The sequence below is a fragment of the Chelonia mydas genome, chromosome 15, assembly GCF_015237465.2.
Source record: "Chelonia mydas isolate rCheMyd1 chromosome 15, rCheMyd1.pri.v2, whole genome shotgun sequence".
In the NCBI taxonomy this organism is placed as follows: Eukaryota; Metazoa; Chordata; order Testudines; family Cheloniidae; genus Chelonia; species Chelonia mydas.
Genome location: NC_057856.1, coordinates 8009603 through 8027005, shown reverse-complemented (window position 1 = coordinate 8027005; position 17403 = coordinate 8009603). Strand labels below are relative to the sequence as shown.

The 17403-nt window shown below is 44.0% G+C and overlaps 1 protein-coding gene across 3 annotated transcripts in view; it reads left to right on the top strand.

Moving 5' to 3' along the window:
• Nucleotides 1-17403, top strand: part of MED13L (mediator complex subunit 13L) — a 428751-nt gene that overhangs the window by 200693 nt on the left and 210655 nt on the right. For all 3 annotated transcript variants that reach the window (XM_043529751.1, XM_007071902.4, XM_037878503.2), the window contains exon 4: nt 17298-17381. In XM_043529751.1, the coding sequence (XP_043385686.1) occupies nt 17298-17381 (84 nt within the window). The remainder of the gene's footprint in view (nt 1-17297; nt 17382-17403) is intronic.

Sequence of the window (17403 nt, the reverse complement as noted above, 5' to 3'; positions counted from 1 at the left end):
TTATGTTGGCTTAACTACGTATCTCAGGGGTGTGAATTTTTCACAGCCCTGACTGATGACCTAGGTTGACCTAGTTTTAGGTGTAAATCAAGCCTAAGTATTTGTATGTTATATTGTATTTCTGTCAAAATCCAGCTCTTTAAATCGGACCCAGTATATTTCACAGCAGATAAGCCACATCAAAACACAACAAAACAATTTAGCTGTAGAGAGAGAGGATGGGTGAGGTAATAACTTTTATTAGACCAACTTCTGTTGGTGAGGGAGATGAGCTTTCAAGCTTACACAGAACTGTTCTTCAGGTTTAGCTGTAGAAACGTGATATATGAGAGAGTTATGTGCAGGGTGTGTGTAGTATTTGTGTTGGTATTTTGAGTTATTTTTACTTTTGGTTATCTTTTGTGTGCTTTAAAATGATTCAGAAAGATCTTTAAGGGTCTGAAAAATTCCAGATCTGGTCGTCTTGTGGTATTTTAGTATCTAGATAATGGAAATACCAAGAGATGACCTGATATTACATTACTTTGGCCCCATAAATGGCTCCCCAAGTCATTAAAAGACATCCAAAAAAACCTCATGAATCCAAACAGTAAAGTACTTGACTTTATTCAAGTTTATCCTCACATCACTTTCAGCTTTATTTCGGTTTCACAGGAACCTCCTTACACAGCTGTAGTATATGTAAAAGAAGCCATGCTTGGGGCAGGGGGGGGAAGGAATCATTTTGTGCCAGCAACAGCAATACAAGCATGGTCCATTATTGTAGCTAGCAATATTTAGAAGTGCAAACAAAGACTTTGTCTTTGCTTTTCTTCCCCATCTCATTGCTGCTGCTTTCATTTCTCTAGAACAGTACAGACACAATCTTCCCTTGATTTGTGGACTGGCATACAAACTACTGAATTTCCATGGTCCTCCGCTAAATTGAAAGGACTGATTTCATTACTTGTGATATAATCATACATGCCATTTAAAACAGTAAAAAACCCAATTAACTTTTAATTGTTTGTGCTATTTGTTTACTTCTTAAGATGTACCTTACTTCTTTTTTTTTTTTACTTCTCTATACCTGGACAATGAAAATAGACAAATTGGTTTCATTTCTATTTCTAACCAGTTTCTAGTCAATTTCTCATGCTCTTGCCCAGCATTGCTATATTTGAATTGTTAACACTACAGGAGAATATTTATTTCCTTTTAAAAAACAACAACCTGTTCTATTGGAATTAAAAGGGGAAATCTCTCCCACCTGTCTTTTTAATATAAAACCTAAATTTTGGCCACAGTTTGACCTGTTGTCACTTTAAAACTGCCTGTGGCTACTTATTTGTCTAAAAATGCCTGTGTTAGATCTCAGTCTTGCAAATATTTATGCACTTGCTTAACTTCATGTGGAAGAAAAGTTTAGCCTGTGTGTAAGTGTTTGCAGGATAAGGGCCGAAACAATTTTTCCCTATGTAATGCTAGTGATTTGATTCTGTTATAAAGCCACTAAAGTAAAGCTCTACTGCTTGGGTACACTTAAGGCTGGATTACACTTGAAAGTTAGGTTGACCTTGCTAGAGCCCTAGTGTAGACAGTGCTACGTCAACAGGCAAATCTTGGCGGGTGTAATGCCTACACTACAGCCCTACAGTGGCGCAGCTGCAGCATTTCTAGGTTAGACATACCCTCAGATTAGTATTTGAGACTTTCCCATAAATTAGGTCCTGTGTTACAGAGACGTGATAGCAGTCCAAAATTAAAGGTGTGCTTTGAATTTGAAAAAGAAAATATACATTTGCCTGATATTTTTTTTAATCTGTCATTGCAAGTAATACCTAGGATTACTATAGCTGAAATTTTTTTGAAGGAAATCTAATCAACTTGAAAAACAGTTATGGGGTTTTAAATACTTTATTGACTTCTCCATCTGCCATTTTTTGTGGCTTTACAACTACAGGCTCCTATTTTTAAAATATTTTTTTTCTGTTCTGTGTTATCATGTGAAGGATCCTTGCAAAGAACAAAGGAAACTCACTATGCAGGAAAAACAGAGAAATGGAGTATACTTTTCACAGTTTACAGAAATTTGTATCAGCATATTTGGGGCTCAGGGAGGAGGAGAGTTTTTTTTCCCCAATCTCATTCAATTACACTGATTTTAGGTGTTACGTGTAACATTTATAGTTAAAATATTTTCAGTTGGAATGCCAGCTCTCACGAATTGATCACAAGAGTCACGATTTCTGAGTAAATGTAGGCCTCATTCATGATCGTGCCTTCGAATTCTCAAATGTAGGATAATTTTTTTCAGCCCTGGCACAAATGTGTTTCTAGTCCAACAGGAGTTACCTCATCCTAAACAAAGGAATGTGGTTTCTCCACCAGGCAGTTGATTCCAAAGTACTTTGAAAGACAATGAGAATTCATTTACATATCAGATAAATAAAGCTATCAAACTAACAAGTGGGGGAAAGAGACAGCATGGTTACTCCCCAATAGGGTAGAGAAACTTATCTGAGATATAAAAAAGGGGAGGGCCAACCCTCAAATAAGCAATTGAATCAACTTGGGGGGAAAAAATCTGAAGTTTGAGAGTTCTAAAAGTGAGGCTTAATTTTATTTAGAAATCCTGTCAGCTGGCCCAGGCGTGGCCGGAGTTCCAGCCAGGGCCGGATTTCCAGTTAGGCACAGTAGGCATATACCTAGGGGCATCAGCATTCTAGGGGTGCCTTACCTCTCTCATACTGTGTGCAACATGAAGGCCAGCTGTAGGTGGGGGAGGGGGACGCTGAAGATGCTGTGCCTAGGAGGGCATAAGGTGTAAATCTGGCCCTGGTTCCAGCTGTCAGTCCTGGGCGGTTGCTCCCCTGCCAGCCTGGGAAGTAGGAGAGGGTGAAGAACCCCTAAGCAGAGGTGAGGCTGGGGACTACAAAGAGGCTGAAGTGAGGAGGGTGAGGGCTGATGGGGTGGGGGGACTGTACTGATGGTGGATTCTGAACAGATGGGGTAAGTACTGGGAGGGTGAACTGAGGGCAGTGGGAGTCGATGCAGTGTGGAGGTTGAATTGATGGGGCTGAACTGAGTGGGGGCTGAATTGAGGAGGGTTGAACAGGGACAGAACTGATGGGGGGCTGGAGAAAAGGCTTAATTGCTGGGCAGGAGCCAGGCAGATGTGGGGATGAGAGCTCCTGCAGCAGGGCCCAAAAATCACCTTATCGGGTATGTGGGAGAGTGGGCAACACTAATAGTCACATGCACACACCCTGGGGATGGGCTGTTCAAAAATCAAGAGACTGATCTGAAAAACAAAATATAATCTTTTTTTAAGAAAGTCATGATTTTTGGGCCAATCTCATGGGGGTGTCCGACTCATGATTTTTGATCTTTTGAAGTTGGCAATACTGGAAGCTTGACTTTTAATTTGACAATGTCCCTTTAATAAGTTACATAATAGTGTTATAGCTACCATCTTAAGTCTTGTCTATACTAGGGAAGTTTGACAAAAATGTCTACATCAGTTCAGTTGCACAGCTGTTGGCAGTGTGGAATCCTAGTGCAGGCAGTTCTCCTGCACTCTCAGCTGTTTTCCTCAGTATGTTAATTAGACTTGCTCTGAGCAAGTTTAATTGACACACTGCTGAAAATAGTTGCCAGAGCACGAGAGCTGTCCACACTTGGCCTCCTAATGGTACTAACACAGATGTGGCTGAACTGTTGTTAGCAACAGCAGGAACTATTTGTAAAAATTCCCTAATGTAGGGAAGGCTTTACTTTCTGGCTTTCCCTCTTATCCCAGTCTTCCCAAAAACTCTCTTTTCTACGTGCCAGGCTAGGTGATTTATTTGTTCTGTTCCATTTATTAAAATTCATACATTAAAAATGTTAGTAGCTGTTCACTGATGCACCTCTGTGGATCTTTAACAGCTTGTTGGGGACAGATTTAATTTCTCTCTGCCTTTTTTTAAAAAAAATGAATCTTTTGCTCTGTAGGCTGTCTGTTTTTAATTGATCTTCTTGGACCTTAGTATCTCTGGACTTCCTCTTGGACTTTATCTCTCTTCCTTTTTCACTTGCTGTTCCTCTTTAATTTGGGTCTTTGAGTTGAGATGCAGCATTGCAGCATTGCAGGCACTATAAAAATTAGAAGATTTTTTTCTCCCTTCTGGTAAATTGACAGATAATTTACTCAAAGTTCACTTATGCCAGTTCCACCAAGCAAATTGGTGGTGTGTATTTAGAAACATACTTGCGAAGGCAATGGGTGAAACACCCGATAATGGTAACCATGTTCGAGTACCTGAGAAAGTAACATGAGTGAAGCAAGACTAGATTGCACAAAGAAACTTGCTTTATTTGTTGTTTATATACAAATCTTTATGCAAGAGAGACACCTTCAGATAATACATGATAGCAGAGCTATTGTGATTCCAGAGTTAAGGTTGTGTTCTGTTTTTGAAATTCAGCCTCTTTATTTTATATTAAAAACACAGTGTATCTTTCCTAATTTTTTGTCATATAATCTTCTGAGCAAAGATTTAATTGTGTGAGAAGTTTTTTTTCTAAAAAGAGTTAACTAGTTTCCAGGTTCTAATCAATTAAAAATTGTCTCCCAATAAGGTGCACTTTTTGAGTTTCATACGTTTTCATGCCCCTTTAGGTTAAAAAACGATAAACAGTAGAAAATAAAAATTGTACGTATAATAAGAATTTGGGCTGCCTGACATTATGTAATTATTTTGTCAAATAAAAAGGAAAGTGTGTTCTTAGTCATAAATTAATCTTGATACGCTATGGTTAGCTACTGGAGAATTAAGTTCATGATGACTGAGTTCTCTATGACAGTGGTTCTCCAAGCTGGTCTGTTGCTTGTTCAGGGAAAGCCCCTGGCGGGCCAGACCGGTTTTTTTACCTGCTGCATCCTCAGGCTCGGCCAATCGCAGCTCCCACTGGCTGCTGTTTGCTGCTCCAGGCCAGTGGGGGCTGCGGGAAGGGCGGCCAGCACATCCCTTGGCCCGCGCTGCTTCCCGCAGCACCCATTGGCCTGGAGTGGCGAACCGCAGACAGTGGGAGCCGCAATCGGCCGAATCTGCGGACGCGGCAGGTAAACAAACTGGTCCGGCCCGTCAGGGGCTTTCCCTGAACAAGAGGTGGACCGGCTTTGAGAACCACTGCTCTATGATGTACCAGCTTTGGTTCATTGAAGACCAGAAGCTCTGTGAAACTCTTCAAAATAAGAGCTACTGTGTCCAGGATCTTATTCTTTGTGAGCCATTCAGCTTAGGTGTACCTGGTCTTCATGAGAAGCAGTGACCACCAGTCTAGAAGATCCAGGTGTTTGTCGAACTGTTCAGCTCATTCTGGAGTGGAGCTCTTGAGCCAGCTGAATAGTTTCACAAAGAAGAGGAGCTGCAACCAAGTGCATCAGCTTTAACAAATATGAAGGTCTTCATAAAAATACTCATCTGATTCAGAAGCAGATACTTTTCTTTGTGATAGGAACCGTTGTTGTGTCAGAGATTCTTGCTTAATTTAGTAACTTCATGCATCATAACTGAATACATATGCATAGTGATTAGCTAATGGAAAACATGAAAAAAATTCATTTTCTTAAAGCACTGCAAAAAGTTTCATTTTTACAAAACTTCAACCAATTCTACTTTTTAACACTTTAGGAGAACAGTGAAATACTGCCTGTTGTCACTTGCTCCCAGTAATGTGCACTCCATCCAGAACTGGGGCCTAATACAGTAAAAAAGAAGAATGAGATATATTATTTTCTAGAGTTGTGCAGATGGTAGGAAGGGATGTCTGCTCTGTTTATGGTAGTAGGTAGTTTGGAGAAAGGAGTTGCTGGAAGATTGTCACCCCTGCTGGCATGAATTCATTTTGTGGTGTGTTGTTTGTATTGTATGGTAAGGGTTCTAGTAGTGAGAGATGTGTTTCTGCGTGGAACAGTAGAAGGTAGGTGGTATTAGATACCTTAACTTTTCACTCACTCAGTTTTGTGTGAGGCATGTTATTACTCCTGAAGGCATTCTGTGCCTAAAAATTCTGCACAAAATATTTTAAAATTCTGCAAAATTTTGAAAGTTTTTAACTCCTGGGGGAATTCTGCACCGCTGCGTGTGCACAGAATTCATGTCCCCCACAGATTTCTTTGCTTCCCTAAAGAAAAATGACTTTCGGACAGGGAAGCAAAGGGAAGCTGCATTCATTCATTCATTCATTCATTTATTCATTCATTCATTCATTCATTGACAAATAAAAATAAAATTCAGAATTTTAAAATTATAGGGTGCTGAATTTTTAATTTTTTGGTGCAGAATGCCCTCAGGAGTAGTTTTATTTGTCAATAAATTAATGCAGAGGCTTTAGCATGGCAGTGAGGAACACAGGCCACTGGCTGCATGAAGGTAGGAGTTCACCATGCAGCCCCCCCATCCTCTACCCCGGGGATACGGACTCAGTGATGAGACTGCACCCGATCCTGACACAGCACAAGGCCTGGGCCTGCCCCACTGCACCAGGCACACTAGGTGTGGGGCAGGCAGGCTCAACCAGGCAAGATCCAGGAGGGGCTCAGTGTGGGGGGATCCAGGTGTGGGGTGAGAGGATTCTGTGTGGAACAATCTGAGTGCAGGCAGATCAGTGGGAGGTCTAGGTGTGGGGAGCTCTGAATGCACAGAGGCTTATTGGGGGTGGGTTCCAGGTCCAGGGGCAATGGGACTCTGCAGGGGCTTCCAGGTGAAATTGGTTGGGGCTCAGCAGAGCAGTCTGGGTGTGGGGGGCTCAGCAGGGGGGGTCTGGATTCTGGGGGAGTGGTTCTTGGTGCGGTAGAGATCTGGGTGCAGCTAATTGGGGGGTCAGTGGCATGGGGGTCTGGATGTGGGGACTCAAGGTGGTGCAGGGGGGTGGGGCTTGTCAGGGTGGGGGTTTGAGTGCAGGAAGCTCAGTGGGGGGTGGTCTGGGTGCAGGAGTGGGGGGTCTGGAGGCAGGGGACTCCAGTGCAAGGGTTGAGGTTCAATGAGGTTGGGATCGGGTATAGAGGGCTGGGGGGTTCTGGGTGTATGGGATGTGGCTTGGTGGGGGTGTCTGGGTATGGGAGGTCCACTTGTAAGCTTCTTTTTTGAAATACTTGCTGATCTTAAATACAAAAAAGAAGCTTCCAAGAAGTGGAAGATTGGACAAATGACCAGGGATGAGTATAAAAATATTGCTCGGGCATCCAGGCGTTATATCAGGAAGGCCAAATCACACCTGGAGTTGCAGCTAGCAAGAGATGTTAAGAGTAACAAGAAGGGTTTCTTCAGGTATGTTAGCAACAAGAAGAAAGTCAAGGAAAGTGTGGGCCCCTTACTGAATGAGGGAGGCAACCTAGTGACAGAGGATGTGGAAAAAGCTAATGTACTCAATGCTTTTTTTGCCTCTGTCTTCACGAACAAGGTCATCTCCCAGACTACTGCACTGGGCAGCACAGCATGGGGAGGAGGTGACCAGCTCTCTGTGGAGAAACAAGTGGTTCGGGACTGTTCAGAAAAGCTGGACATGCACAAGTCCATGGGGCCGGATGCTCTGCATCCGAGCGTGCTAAAGGAGTTGGCAGATGTGATTGCAGAGCCATTGGCCATTATCTTTGAAAACTCATGGCGATCGGGGGAGGTCCCGGACGACTGGAAAAAGGCTAATGTAGTGCGCATCTTTAAAAAAGGGAAGAAGGAGGATCCTGGGAACTACAGGCCATTCAGTCTCACCTCAGTCCCTGGAAAAATCATGGAGCAGATCCTCAAGGAATCAATTCTGAAGCACTTAGAGGAGAGGAAAGAGATCAGGAACAGTCAGCATGGATTCACCAAGGGCAAGTCATGCCTGACTAATCTAATTGCCTTCTATGACAAGATAACTGGTTCTGTAGATGAGGGGAAAGCGGTGGACATGTTGTTCCTTGACTTTAGCAAAGCTTTTGACACGGTCTCCCACAGTATTCTTGCCAGCAAGTTAAAGAAGTATGGGCTGGATGAATGGACTATAAGGTGGGCAGAAAGCTGGCCAGATTGTCGGGCTCAACGGGTAGTGATCAATGGCTCCATGTCTAGTTGGCAGCCGGTATCATGTGGAGTGCCCCAAGGGTGGGTCCTTGGGCCGGTTTTGTTCAATATCTTCATTAATGATCTGGAGGAGGGTGTGGATTGCACCCTCAGCAAGTTTGCAGATGACACTAAACTGGGAGGAGAGGTAGATACGCTGGAGGGTAGGGATAGGATACAGAGGGCCCTAGACAAATTGGAGGACTGGGCCAAAAGAAACCTGATGAGGTTCAACAAGGACAAGTACAGAGTCCTGCACTTAGGACGGAAGAATCCCATGCACGGCTACAGACTAGGGACCGAATGGCTCGGCAGCAGTTCTGCAGAAAAGGACCTAGGGGTTACAGTGGACGAGAATTTGGATGTGAGTCAAGAGTGTGCCCTTGTTGCCAAGAAGGCCAATGGCATTTTGGGATGTATACATAGGGGCATTGCCAGCAAATCGAGGGACATGATCGTTCCCCTCTATTCGACATTGGTGAGGCCTCATCTGGAGTAGTGTGTCCAGTTTGGGGCCCCAAACTAGAAGAAGGATGTGGAAAAATTGGAAAGAGTCCAGCGGTGGGCAACAAAAATGATTAGGGGCCTGGAACACATGAGTTACGAGGAGAGGCTGAGGGAACTGGGGATGTTTAGTCTACGGAAGAGAAGAATGAGGGGGGATTTGATAGCTGCTTTCAACTCCCTGAAAGGGGGTTCCAAAGAGGATGGATCTAGACTGTTCTCAGTGGTAGCAGACGACAGAACAAGGAGTAATGGTCTCAAGTTGTAGTGGGGAAGATTTAGGTTGGATATTAGGAAAAACTTTTTCACTAGGAGGGTGGTGAAGCACTGGAATGGGTTACCTATGGAGGTGGTGGAATCTCCTTCCTTAGAAGTTTTTAAGGTCAGGTTTGAGATAGCCCTGGCTGGGATGATTTAATTGGGGATTGGTCCTGCTTTGAGCAGGGGGTTGGACTAGATGACCTCCTGAGGTCCCTTCCAACCCTGATATTTTATGATTCTATAATTCTATGATGCACGAGGGTTGGCTGGATGGGAAAGCAGCTCCCCGTACAGTGACCCCTCCCCCGCAGCTCAGGAGCTATGGGGGCAGGAAGCAGGGGAGGATGCTGAGCTTTCTGCAGCTGTGGGAGGTTTCCCGGGGTGGGTCTGACACAGCCCCAGCCACTCCTTGCAGGGGAAGAGGAAGTCCCGTCCTCTTCTGCCTCCAGCCCAGCCAGGACTAGCAGCTGATCCCAGCTCAGGGTAGGAGCCACTGGCTGGGGTGTCCCCAGCCCTGCGGTGATTTACCTCTCTGCTGGCTGCTCCGGGTTCCTGAAACAACCTGCACAGCTAGGGAGTGGTGCGTGACTGCTTTTGCAGCTTCCCTTTGCTTTCCTGCCTGAAAGTCATTTTTCTGCAGGGAAGCAAAGAAATCTGTGGGGGACATGAATTCTGTGCACGCAAAGTGGTGCAGAATTTCCCCAGGAGTAATGTTATATATACGACCGTAACTCACATACAGTATAGTCTTTTTTGTATTAGTGTTATTTGTATTAGTATTGTTCCCAGCAACTTTCTATCATGCTATTATTTTTCTGTGCATGTTAGTCATATTTGATTTTTACTAATTCAGAAATGTTAATTGTGTTGTGGCATAACATCCAGAATAGTCTCACAAGGATGGTTTTAATGAACTATACTTCTTGAATGGTATTTTACTTTGTGGAGCTTTTTCTTCGTCTTTGTCAACAAACTTGGAAAAAAACAATTACTATTTGTACTTCTGTTTTAAAAATTCACAAAGATCTGTTTAATTAAAAGGGAACCTCATTTACCACCTTGAGGTGTTTCTCTGTGTAACTAAAGCATGGGAGACATATCAATCTATCTTATTTCCAATAGGCTGTATTTGCTAATGCATGCAGAATAAGTCGCTGCAGTGATTTATCAAAAATAATTTTACTGCAGACACTTCAGAATTTTCAACACAAAAAGTTAATTTAATACAGAATAAAATCATTCCATTTTGTTTCCCGTATTGATTGATGTTATAGTAATTTTGCAGCATGTGGTCGTGCAGAATATTTAAATTTCTTCCAGGGAGTGACTTGCTAGAAAATGTTCTTATCTGTCATTTAGTTATTTTTTTTCTTCCGTGTAGTAGACCTACTACTAATTTCATTTTCATAATGCTCTTGAGGTAGTGTTAGCATGCATGCATTCAGCCCTCCAGTTACTATACAATTACTAGTGTTAGTTAGCCAGTTCAGAGTCCGTTGATTGACAAGATATATAAATAGAACTGAACTAAGAATTTTTTCAATTGGCATTTTGTATTTCATCATTCTGCTTATAATAATTTTACACATAGAACTGGATTCTGTTCAGACAAGAGCTAGAAAATTCAAATGTAAAACTTTTCATTGTTCCTCCCACTAGTTCTGTTTTGTCTGTGGATAACAGCAAATATGATAATGTGTAGGATCCTGCACTGTTTTAAGGCAACTTGCAATATCTAGCACAACTTCATTAGTTAACTAAGAAGCTAAATTGGATTCTCTAAGTTTTAAATCTGACTCCTACTGTTATTTTTACGTAGTTTTTAACTTGTTGGTATAAGTTAATGTATGAGAAATTGATTTAAAAAGTGTAACTTCTTTTGAATTAATTGACAGAACCAGTGAAATCATTTTCTTCAACTGAGACTGTAATGACTCCTCTTGGGACTTTTTTTCCCCCTCAGAGGACCTTAAAATACAGTTTATTGATACAGTAACTCCTCACTTAAAGTTGTCCCATTGAACGTTGTTTCATTGTTATGTTGCTGATCCCGCAGTGGTCTCCAAACTGGGGTGCGTGCACCCCAGGGGGTGCGTGAGATGATCCCAGGGGGTGCGCGGCAGCAAGAGCACCGCCGGATGGCACTCCGCCGTTTTTTTTCTTCGGCGGCAGCTCTGCACGTCCATGGCTGGTGTTCCCCTCCAGCGGCCCGCCTGCGGTGAGTCTTCCATTCTTCTTCCATTGGCGGCGCATCTACGGCAGGTCTTCTGGTATTCCTCCGGCGGCGGTGCCGCGTCTGCGGCAGATCTTCCGCTCTTCACCCTGGGGGTGCACGAGCCAAAAAGTTTGGAGACCACTGAATTAGAGAACATGCTTGTTTAAAGTTGCACAATGTTCCTTGTAACGTCGTTTGGTAGCCACCTGCTTTGTCCACTGCTTTCAGGAAGAGCAGCCTGTTGGAGCTAGCTGGTGGGGGCTTGCAACCAGGGTGGACCGGCAGCCCCCCTAACGGCTCCCCGCTCCCCTAAGTTCCCTGTGCGGCAGCCGCCCAGCAGGCCATCAATTGCCTGCAGTTCAGCAGTCCTTCCCCCCACTGCCATGTGCTACTCCTGCCGTCTGCCTTCGAGCTGCTCTCCGGAGTCTCCTGCTTGCTGTGCAAAGGGGGCGGGAAGAGGATGGCTAATATCAGGGTCCCCCCCTGCTCCTGCACCCTGCTTACCCCATCTCCATAGAGCGAGGGGGGACATGACAGGGCTCAGGATAGATGGAGCTTGCTGTCAGGAGCTGCTGTCTCAACTTGCTGATCTATTTAAAAAGGCAGTGTACTTAGAGCGTGGTCAGCGTACTTAAAGGGGCAATGCGCAGCTCTCTCTCTCACACATGGCGTGTCTCTGTCTGCCATGCTGTCTCCCATTCCTCCACTTGTGCTGCCTTGTAGAGTCTGAGGCTATATTAACAACAGTGTGTTAACCCTTGAGGGCTCAGCTGATTGCTAGTTCATCATTTAGCAGTAAGGCATTCCCTGGGAAATATCCCACCCTCTGACTTCACCACCTCAACCAAGCTTTACAATCGTCAGCGCTGTGTACCACTATTAAATTGTTTAAAACTTATACTGTGTGTGTGTATATATACTTTTGGCTGGTGAAAAAAATTTCCCTGGAACCTAACCTCTCCTATTTACATTAGTTCTTATGGGGAAATTGGATTCGCTTAACATCGTTTTGCTTAAAGTCGCATTTTCAGGAACATAACTACAATGTTAAGCGAGGAGTTACTGTACTTTATAACTGCTCTTTCAATGCTAGGATGATTTATTGTCAGTTTTTACTCTGGGAGTCTTTAATCTATGGGTCTTTCACGTGGTAGGATGTAAGGCAGGGTGGGCAAACTATGGCCAATGGGAGCTTCGGGGAATTGTGGCCAGTGGGAGCTTCGGGGGAGGAACTTGCAGAGGAGGGCAGCGCGCGGAGCCCTCTGTCCCCCCACTCCCTCAGGGGCCACAGGGACGTGGTGCCGGCTGCTTCCGGGAGTGGCATTGGGGCAGGGCAGTCAGGGAGCCTGCCTTAGCCCCACTGAGCACTGCTGCCACCCCGGAGCTGCTCCAGGTAAATGGCGCTGAGCCGGAGTCCACACCCTGAACCTCTTCTGCACCCCAACTCCCTGCCCTGAGCCCCCTCCCTGCACCCCAGCCCTCTGCCCTGAGCCCGTTACTGCACACCGCACCCCCTCCCTCACCCCACACTCCCTACCGCACCCCAACCTCCTGTCCCAACCCTACATTCATGGCCCTGCATGCAATTTTTCCACCCAGATGTGGCCCTCAGGCCAAAAAGTTTGCCCTCCCCTGATGTAAGGGCTCCTCCTCAAAATGACCATCTAGTGCTGCTTTACTAAAGGACCGTCAGACCAGACATTGTTTCTATAATTTTATATTTCAACTCTTTAAAAAATAATCTCTCCAATCTGAATTTTGTTTGCAGTGTTGTTGTAGCCATGTTGGTCCCTGCATATGAGAGAGACAAGGTAGGTAAGGTCATATCTTCTATTGGACCACTGTCTACCGATGGAAGGTACAAACTTTTGAGCTACACAGAGCTCTTCTTCAGCACCAGTAGACGGTGGTCTAATAGAAGATATCGTCTCATCTACCTTGTCTCTCTCAGTCTGAATTTTGGCATATGAAGTCTCGTTGCTTGGACCACAATTATTTCCTGGGGGGCGGGAACCCAATGGAAATAAATCTGTAAATTTTCTCTTAGGAGAATGAAATAAAAAAAATTCTGATTGTATAAAAGGAAAAGGTCTAATTTTTTATGGGAATTATGGGGGTATTGTCCAAGTTTTGACCCTGTATAGAATCCTTTGGATTCTAGGGATCAGATCTTCAGTCACATTAACAGTATGTCCAAACTGCAAATCTGTATAATAAATGGTGGACACATATCCTCGATCACAGGAGGAGGCATATAATCCTCATCATATCTTCTCTTTGCCCGCCCCATTGTACCAGCATCACCTCCATTTTGTATGGATTGAGCTCCATCGAGCTAATTCTCATCCATGTCCCAATCTCTTCCACACACTAGAAAGCCTTCAACAGCAGTAGTTCATTTGGGTGAAATGGGGATGTACATGCATAGCTATACCAGCAAAACTTCTCTAGCATAAACCCTGGCTTAAGTGTACAGTTTTTGCCATAAGCATGACAGAAATGCTTTGCGGTCTGTGCTTGATTAGTTGCCATGTTAAATTTAAGGTGTTGATATCGACCTGATACCTGCCTATTTGTGAAACAGCCCATCTCCTCATGTCACAGTGCTTGAGCTGCAGTCTCTTTGGTTTAAAAGAGAAGGAAGGAACTGTTGTCAGTATGTTCTCCAAGTAGAACCCTAAAGATACACTTTTGGCTTATGGATCACACAGCTATTCTAAATTAATTGTCTGTGCTTCAGCTGCCTCCTTTTGCTTATGTATTATGCTGCCTAGAGTCGCTAACTATTTGCTCAGACACTTATTTTAGATTTTCTGCTATTCTCTGTTTGCCTTGGTTGTTCCTTTTTGCCATGGAGGCTGTGCAGAGTGTATTCTCATATGGTAGTATTGCATGAGCCTGTGTTAGATGCACTGGAGGGACAGTATGTTACTTTTGGGGGAATTTTGCACCAAAAAAAAAAATGGAAAATTCTGCGCCAAAAATTGCAAAATTCTGTGTAATTTGTCAAAATAATGCAATATAATCATTTCATTTATTTTGGTAATTTATTTTCAGTTTCATTTATTTTGGTAATTCATTTAAACTACTGTACAGAAAAAAAATCATAACTGTTCAGCATTTCCTAAAGACATGAAAGTTAAGTTACAAATACTTGGTAACCAATACCCTGCATTCCAGTTATAATCCTGGATTTTTATTTAAACTACATTACTTTTATTTTGGTGTTTGGTGTTCTGTAAAGTAGAATGTCGCTTTAAATTGCTCAGACTTTCACACATGAAAGTCATACAGTCTTGCTTATCATTGTCCTTCAATTTTTTTTAAGTGGATAAGTAAAATAGACCCTGAGCTGTAATCTAACCCCATTGTGCTTCTCTGGCACAGGAAAAAAAGCAAGAAAGCACATAGTTACCAAATCCTCAGCTAGGAAGGTCTGTGATTTACAACAAGGCTCCTTTACACCACTCTGGCAAGGTAAAGGAGCCTTAATTGATTAAGAATGGGAAGAATTAAATAACAGTGGGAACATTAGCAGCCTGCCTTCTTAGGCCTGGTCTACACTGCTGATTTACAGCGCTGCAACTTTCTTGCTCCGGATGTGAAAAAACACCCCCTGAGCGCTGCAAGTTTCAGCGCTGTAACGTGGCAGTGTAGACAGCGCTGGTAGCTACTCCCCTCATGGAGGTGGGTTTTTTTATAGCACTGGGCACTCCCCCAGCACTGGTGCTGCAACTACACAGCCGCGTTTAAGTGCTGCCGCGGCAGCGCTTTAACATTGCTAGTAAAGACATGCCCTTAGTTGTTACATTTCTGCTCTGCCTCAGGGATAGTAGAGGCTGCTTCACACAGCCCCACGCCTCTAAGCCCAGGATGCAGCAGCAGCGAGCCAGAGGGACAGTGTGTCTATGTATGTGTGTGTCTCTCTCTCGTTCACACAGAGGCATGGGCCCAGCCCCACACCCGTAACGTCTCTCCAGGGAGGCACGCTTAGCCTCTCACCTCCCTCCCTGTGATGATCTGCTCCCTGCTGCCCCCAGCAGATGCACCTGGGCTGACGGGAAAGGGGCGTGTGTTCCCCACAGATTTCTTGGCTCCCCCATTTTGCTGTGGGGGAGCCAAGAAATCTGCAGAAGATATTAATTCCATGTCGCCACAGGGGCACAGAATTCCCCAAGGAGTAGTATGGAGTTTGGGTACTCTTTAGCCACCGTTGTAGAAGAAAATTAGTGAAAAACCTAAAGTGAAGGAGAGTATAAGACCAGATTTTCCATCTAGCAAATAAAACATGGGTTAGATATGCAGTGAATTGGGGAAACCCATCTGCTTCTTGCTTGGAGGTTGGGAGAGTCATATTTGTTCTCAAAACTTCTCTTGTCCTTAAGCCTTCTCCATACTGTAGTTTAAACTCTGCTAGCAACAGTTGTGTTTAGACAAATCTCTTCTGAAAAGGCATAACCATTTTTCAGATCTCACCTGGAAAGATATGTTTTCTTCCTTTAAAAATAAATATTGATAGCAGATTTCTATCACATTTCCTTTGGCCAATGTGTCGAGGGACTTTGTTTCTTCCCCCTGCAAACCGTGTTTGAACAGTATAATAAAGCTGCATAGACTCCTAGGGACATGGTGATAAATTAGCAGAGTTCCAAGGAGGAGGAGGAAGAAGAAAACATATACACACTGATTGGAAAAAATGTGCTAATAAGAAACCGTTGTTACTGGCATGGTTTCAGCTGTACTGTATATAGTCCCTTAGGGTACATCTACACTGCAAAAAACCAACCAAACAAAACCTGAAGCAGCAAATCTCAGAGCCTGGGTCAACAGACTCGGGCTTGCGCTACAGGGGTAAAAATAGCAGTGAAGATGTTCCTGCTTGGGCTCTGGGACCCACCCCTTTTCCTGGATTTCACACCTTCTTCTGATCTGTTCCCTAAGAACTCCCAACCTTCTAATTCAGAGGTCCCTAAACTGTGGGATGTGACCCCCTAGGAGGGCACGGAAGAACGTTCAGGGGGACGTGGCTTGGGCCCGGGCCAGCCCCCATAGGGGGTGGGGAGGGAGTGCCACCCAGCTCCGCTCCTAGCCCCGGCTGCCACTCCCAGTCCCGGCTGCCAGCCCTGCACCTTGGGCTCTGCGCCTGGAGTCCCAGCTGCCAGCCTCAGCTCTGCTCCCAGACCCCGCCCCCAACTTTGGCCCCAGCCTCAGCCCCCTTATCCCTGTCCACATCCCCAACTCCCAGAGCCACAGCCCTGCTCTTGTCCCAGCTTGGGTGGGAGGTAGGGCGTATAGGGGTAAGGGGGGTGTGAGGCCAAAAGTCTGGGGACCACTGTTCTAATTTGTTAGAGAGCACTGCATGCTTCCTACATTGAGCTTTAAGAGCCTGTCTGTGGATTCTGTAGGGAGATAGTATGCATCTGTTGTGAGCAGAGAAAAGCAGGTAATTCAGGGAACTGCTCTTACTTTAGTGAGCTAGGAAAATTCCTGAAGAAACCTGCCATTGTGGATAGAAAGAGTGTCTTGTTGAGAGAGACCCATTGTTTCGGCCATGCACATAGGTCAAAACAGTAATTATTATATTGTTAGAAATGTAAATATTGGTAGCAACTAACAATATTGTATATTAGACAATAAATATCATTTGCTTTTAAATTCATGAGTGATATGTCATCATAAGTTTCAGAACCATAATTCATAATAACATGAGTCATGTGAAGAAAAACTGATGCATTAGTAAATTGTCATCACTATTTATTTGTATTCCATTAGTGTTCACACTGTGATAAGCACATTCCAAACATGTGGGAAGGCACAGTCCCTACCCTGAAGAATTTACAGTTTAATGAGAGAAGTAATATAAAAAGGAAGTGGGAGAGGGATATAATCATATAACGCTTTTTGTAAATATCAGCTATCTCTGACTCTGACTTTCTATGAACTTAGTCATTATTCACTGACTAATTCTTATAAGCATTATGGTACAAGAGGGGCTTGAAGAAGAGAATGGTGGATCAGTTCAGGGAGTGTAGAAGCAGTTAAATACAGAATCAAGACTGGCATTACTGGTGACACAAAGGAGGTGGATTGTGATATGTAGAGACCGAAGCAGGTAAATTGGAAGGGGCAGAGTTGTGGAGAGCTTTGAAGGTGAATGCTAAGAACTTGAATTGAATTTAATGTCTTACGAATTTACTGAATTAACATTTAAATTGTAATAAGTAATTGATGTTTTAATTATTTTGTAGATGCCTGATGGATAAAAACTTCATAAGGATTGGAAAATGGTTCATCAGGCCTTATGAGAAGGACGAGAAGCCTGTTAACAAAAGGTAAGGGAATGCCTTATAGCAA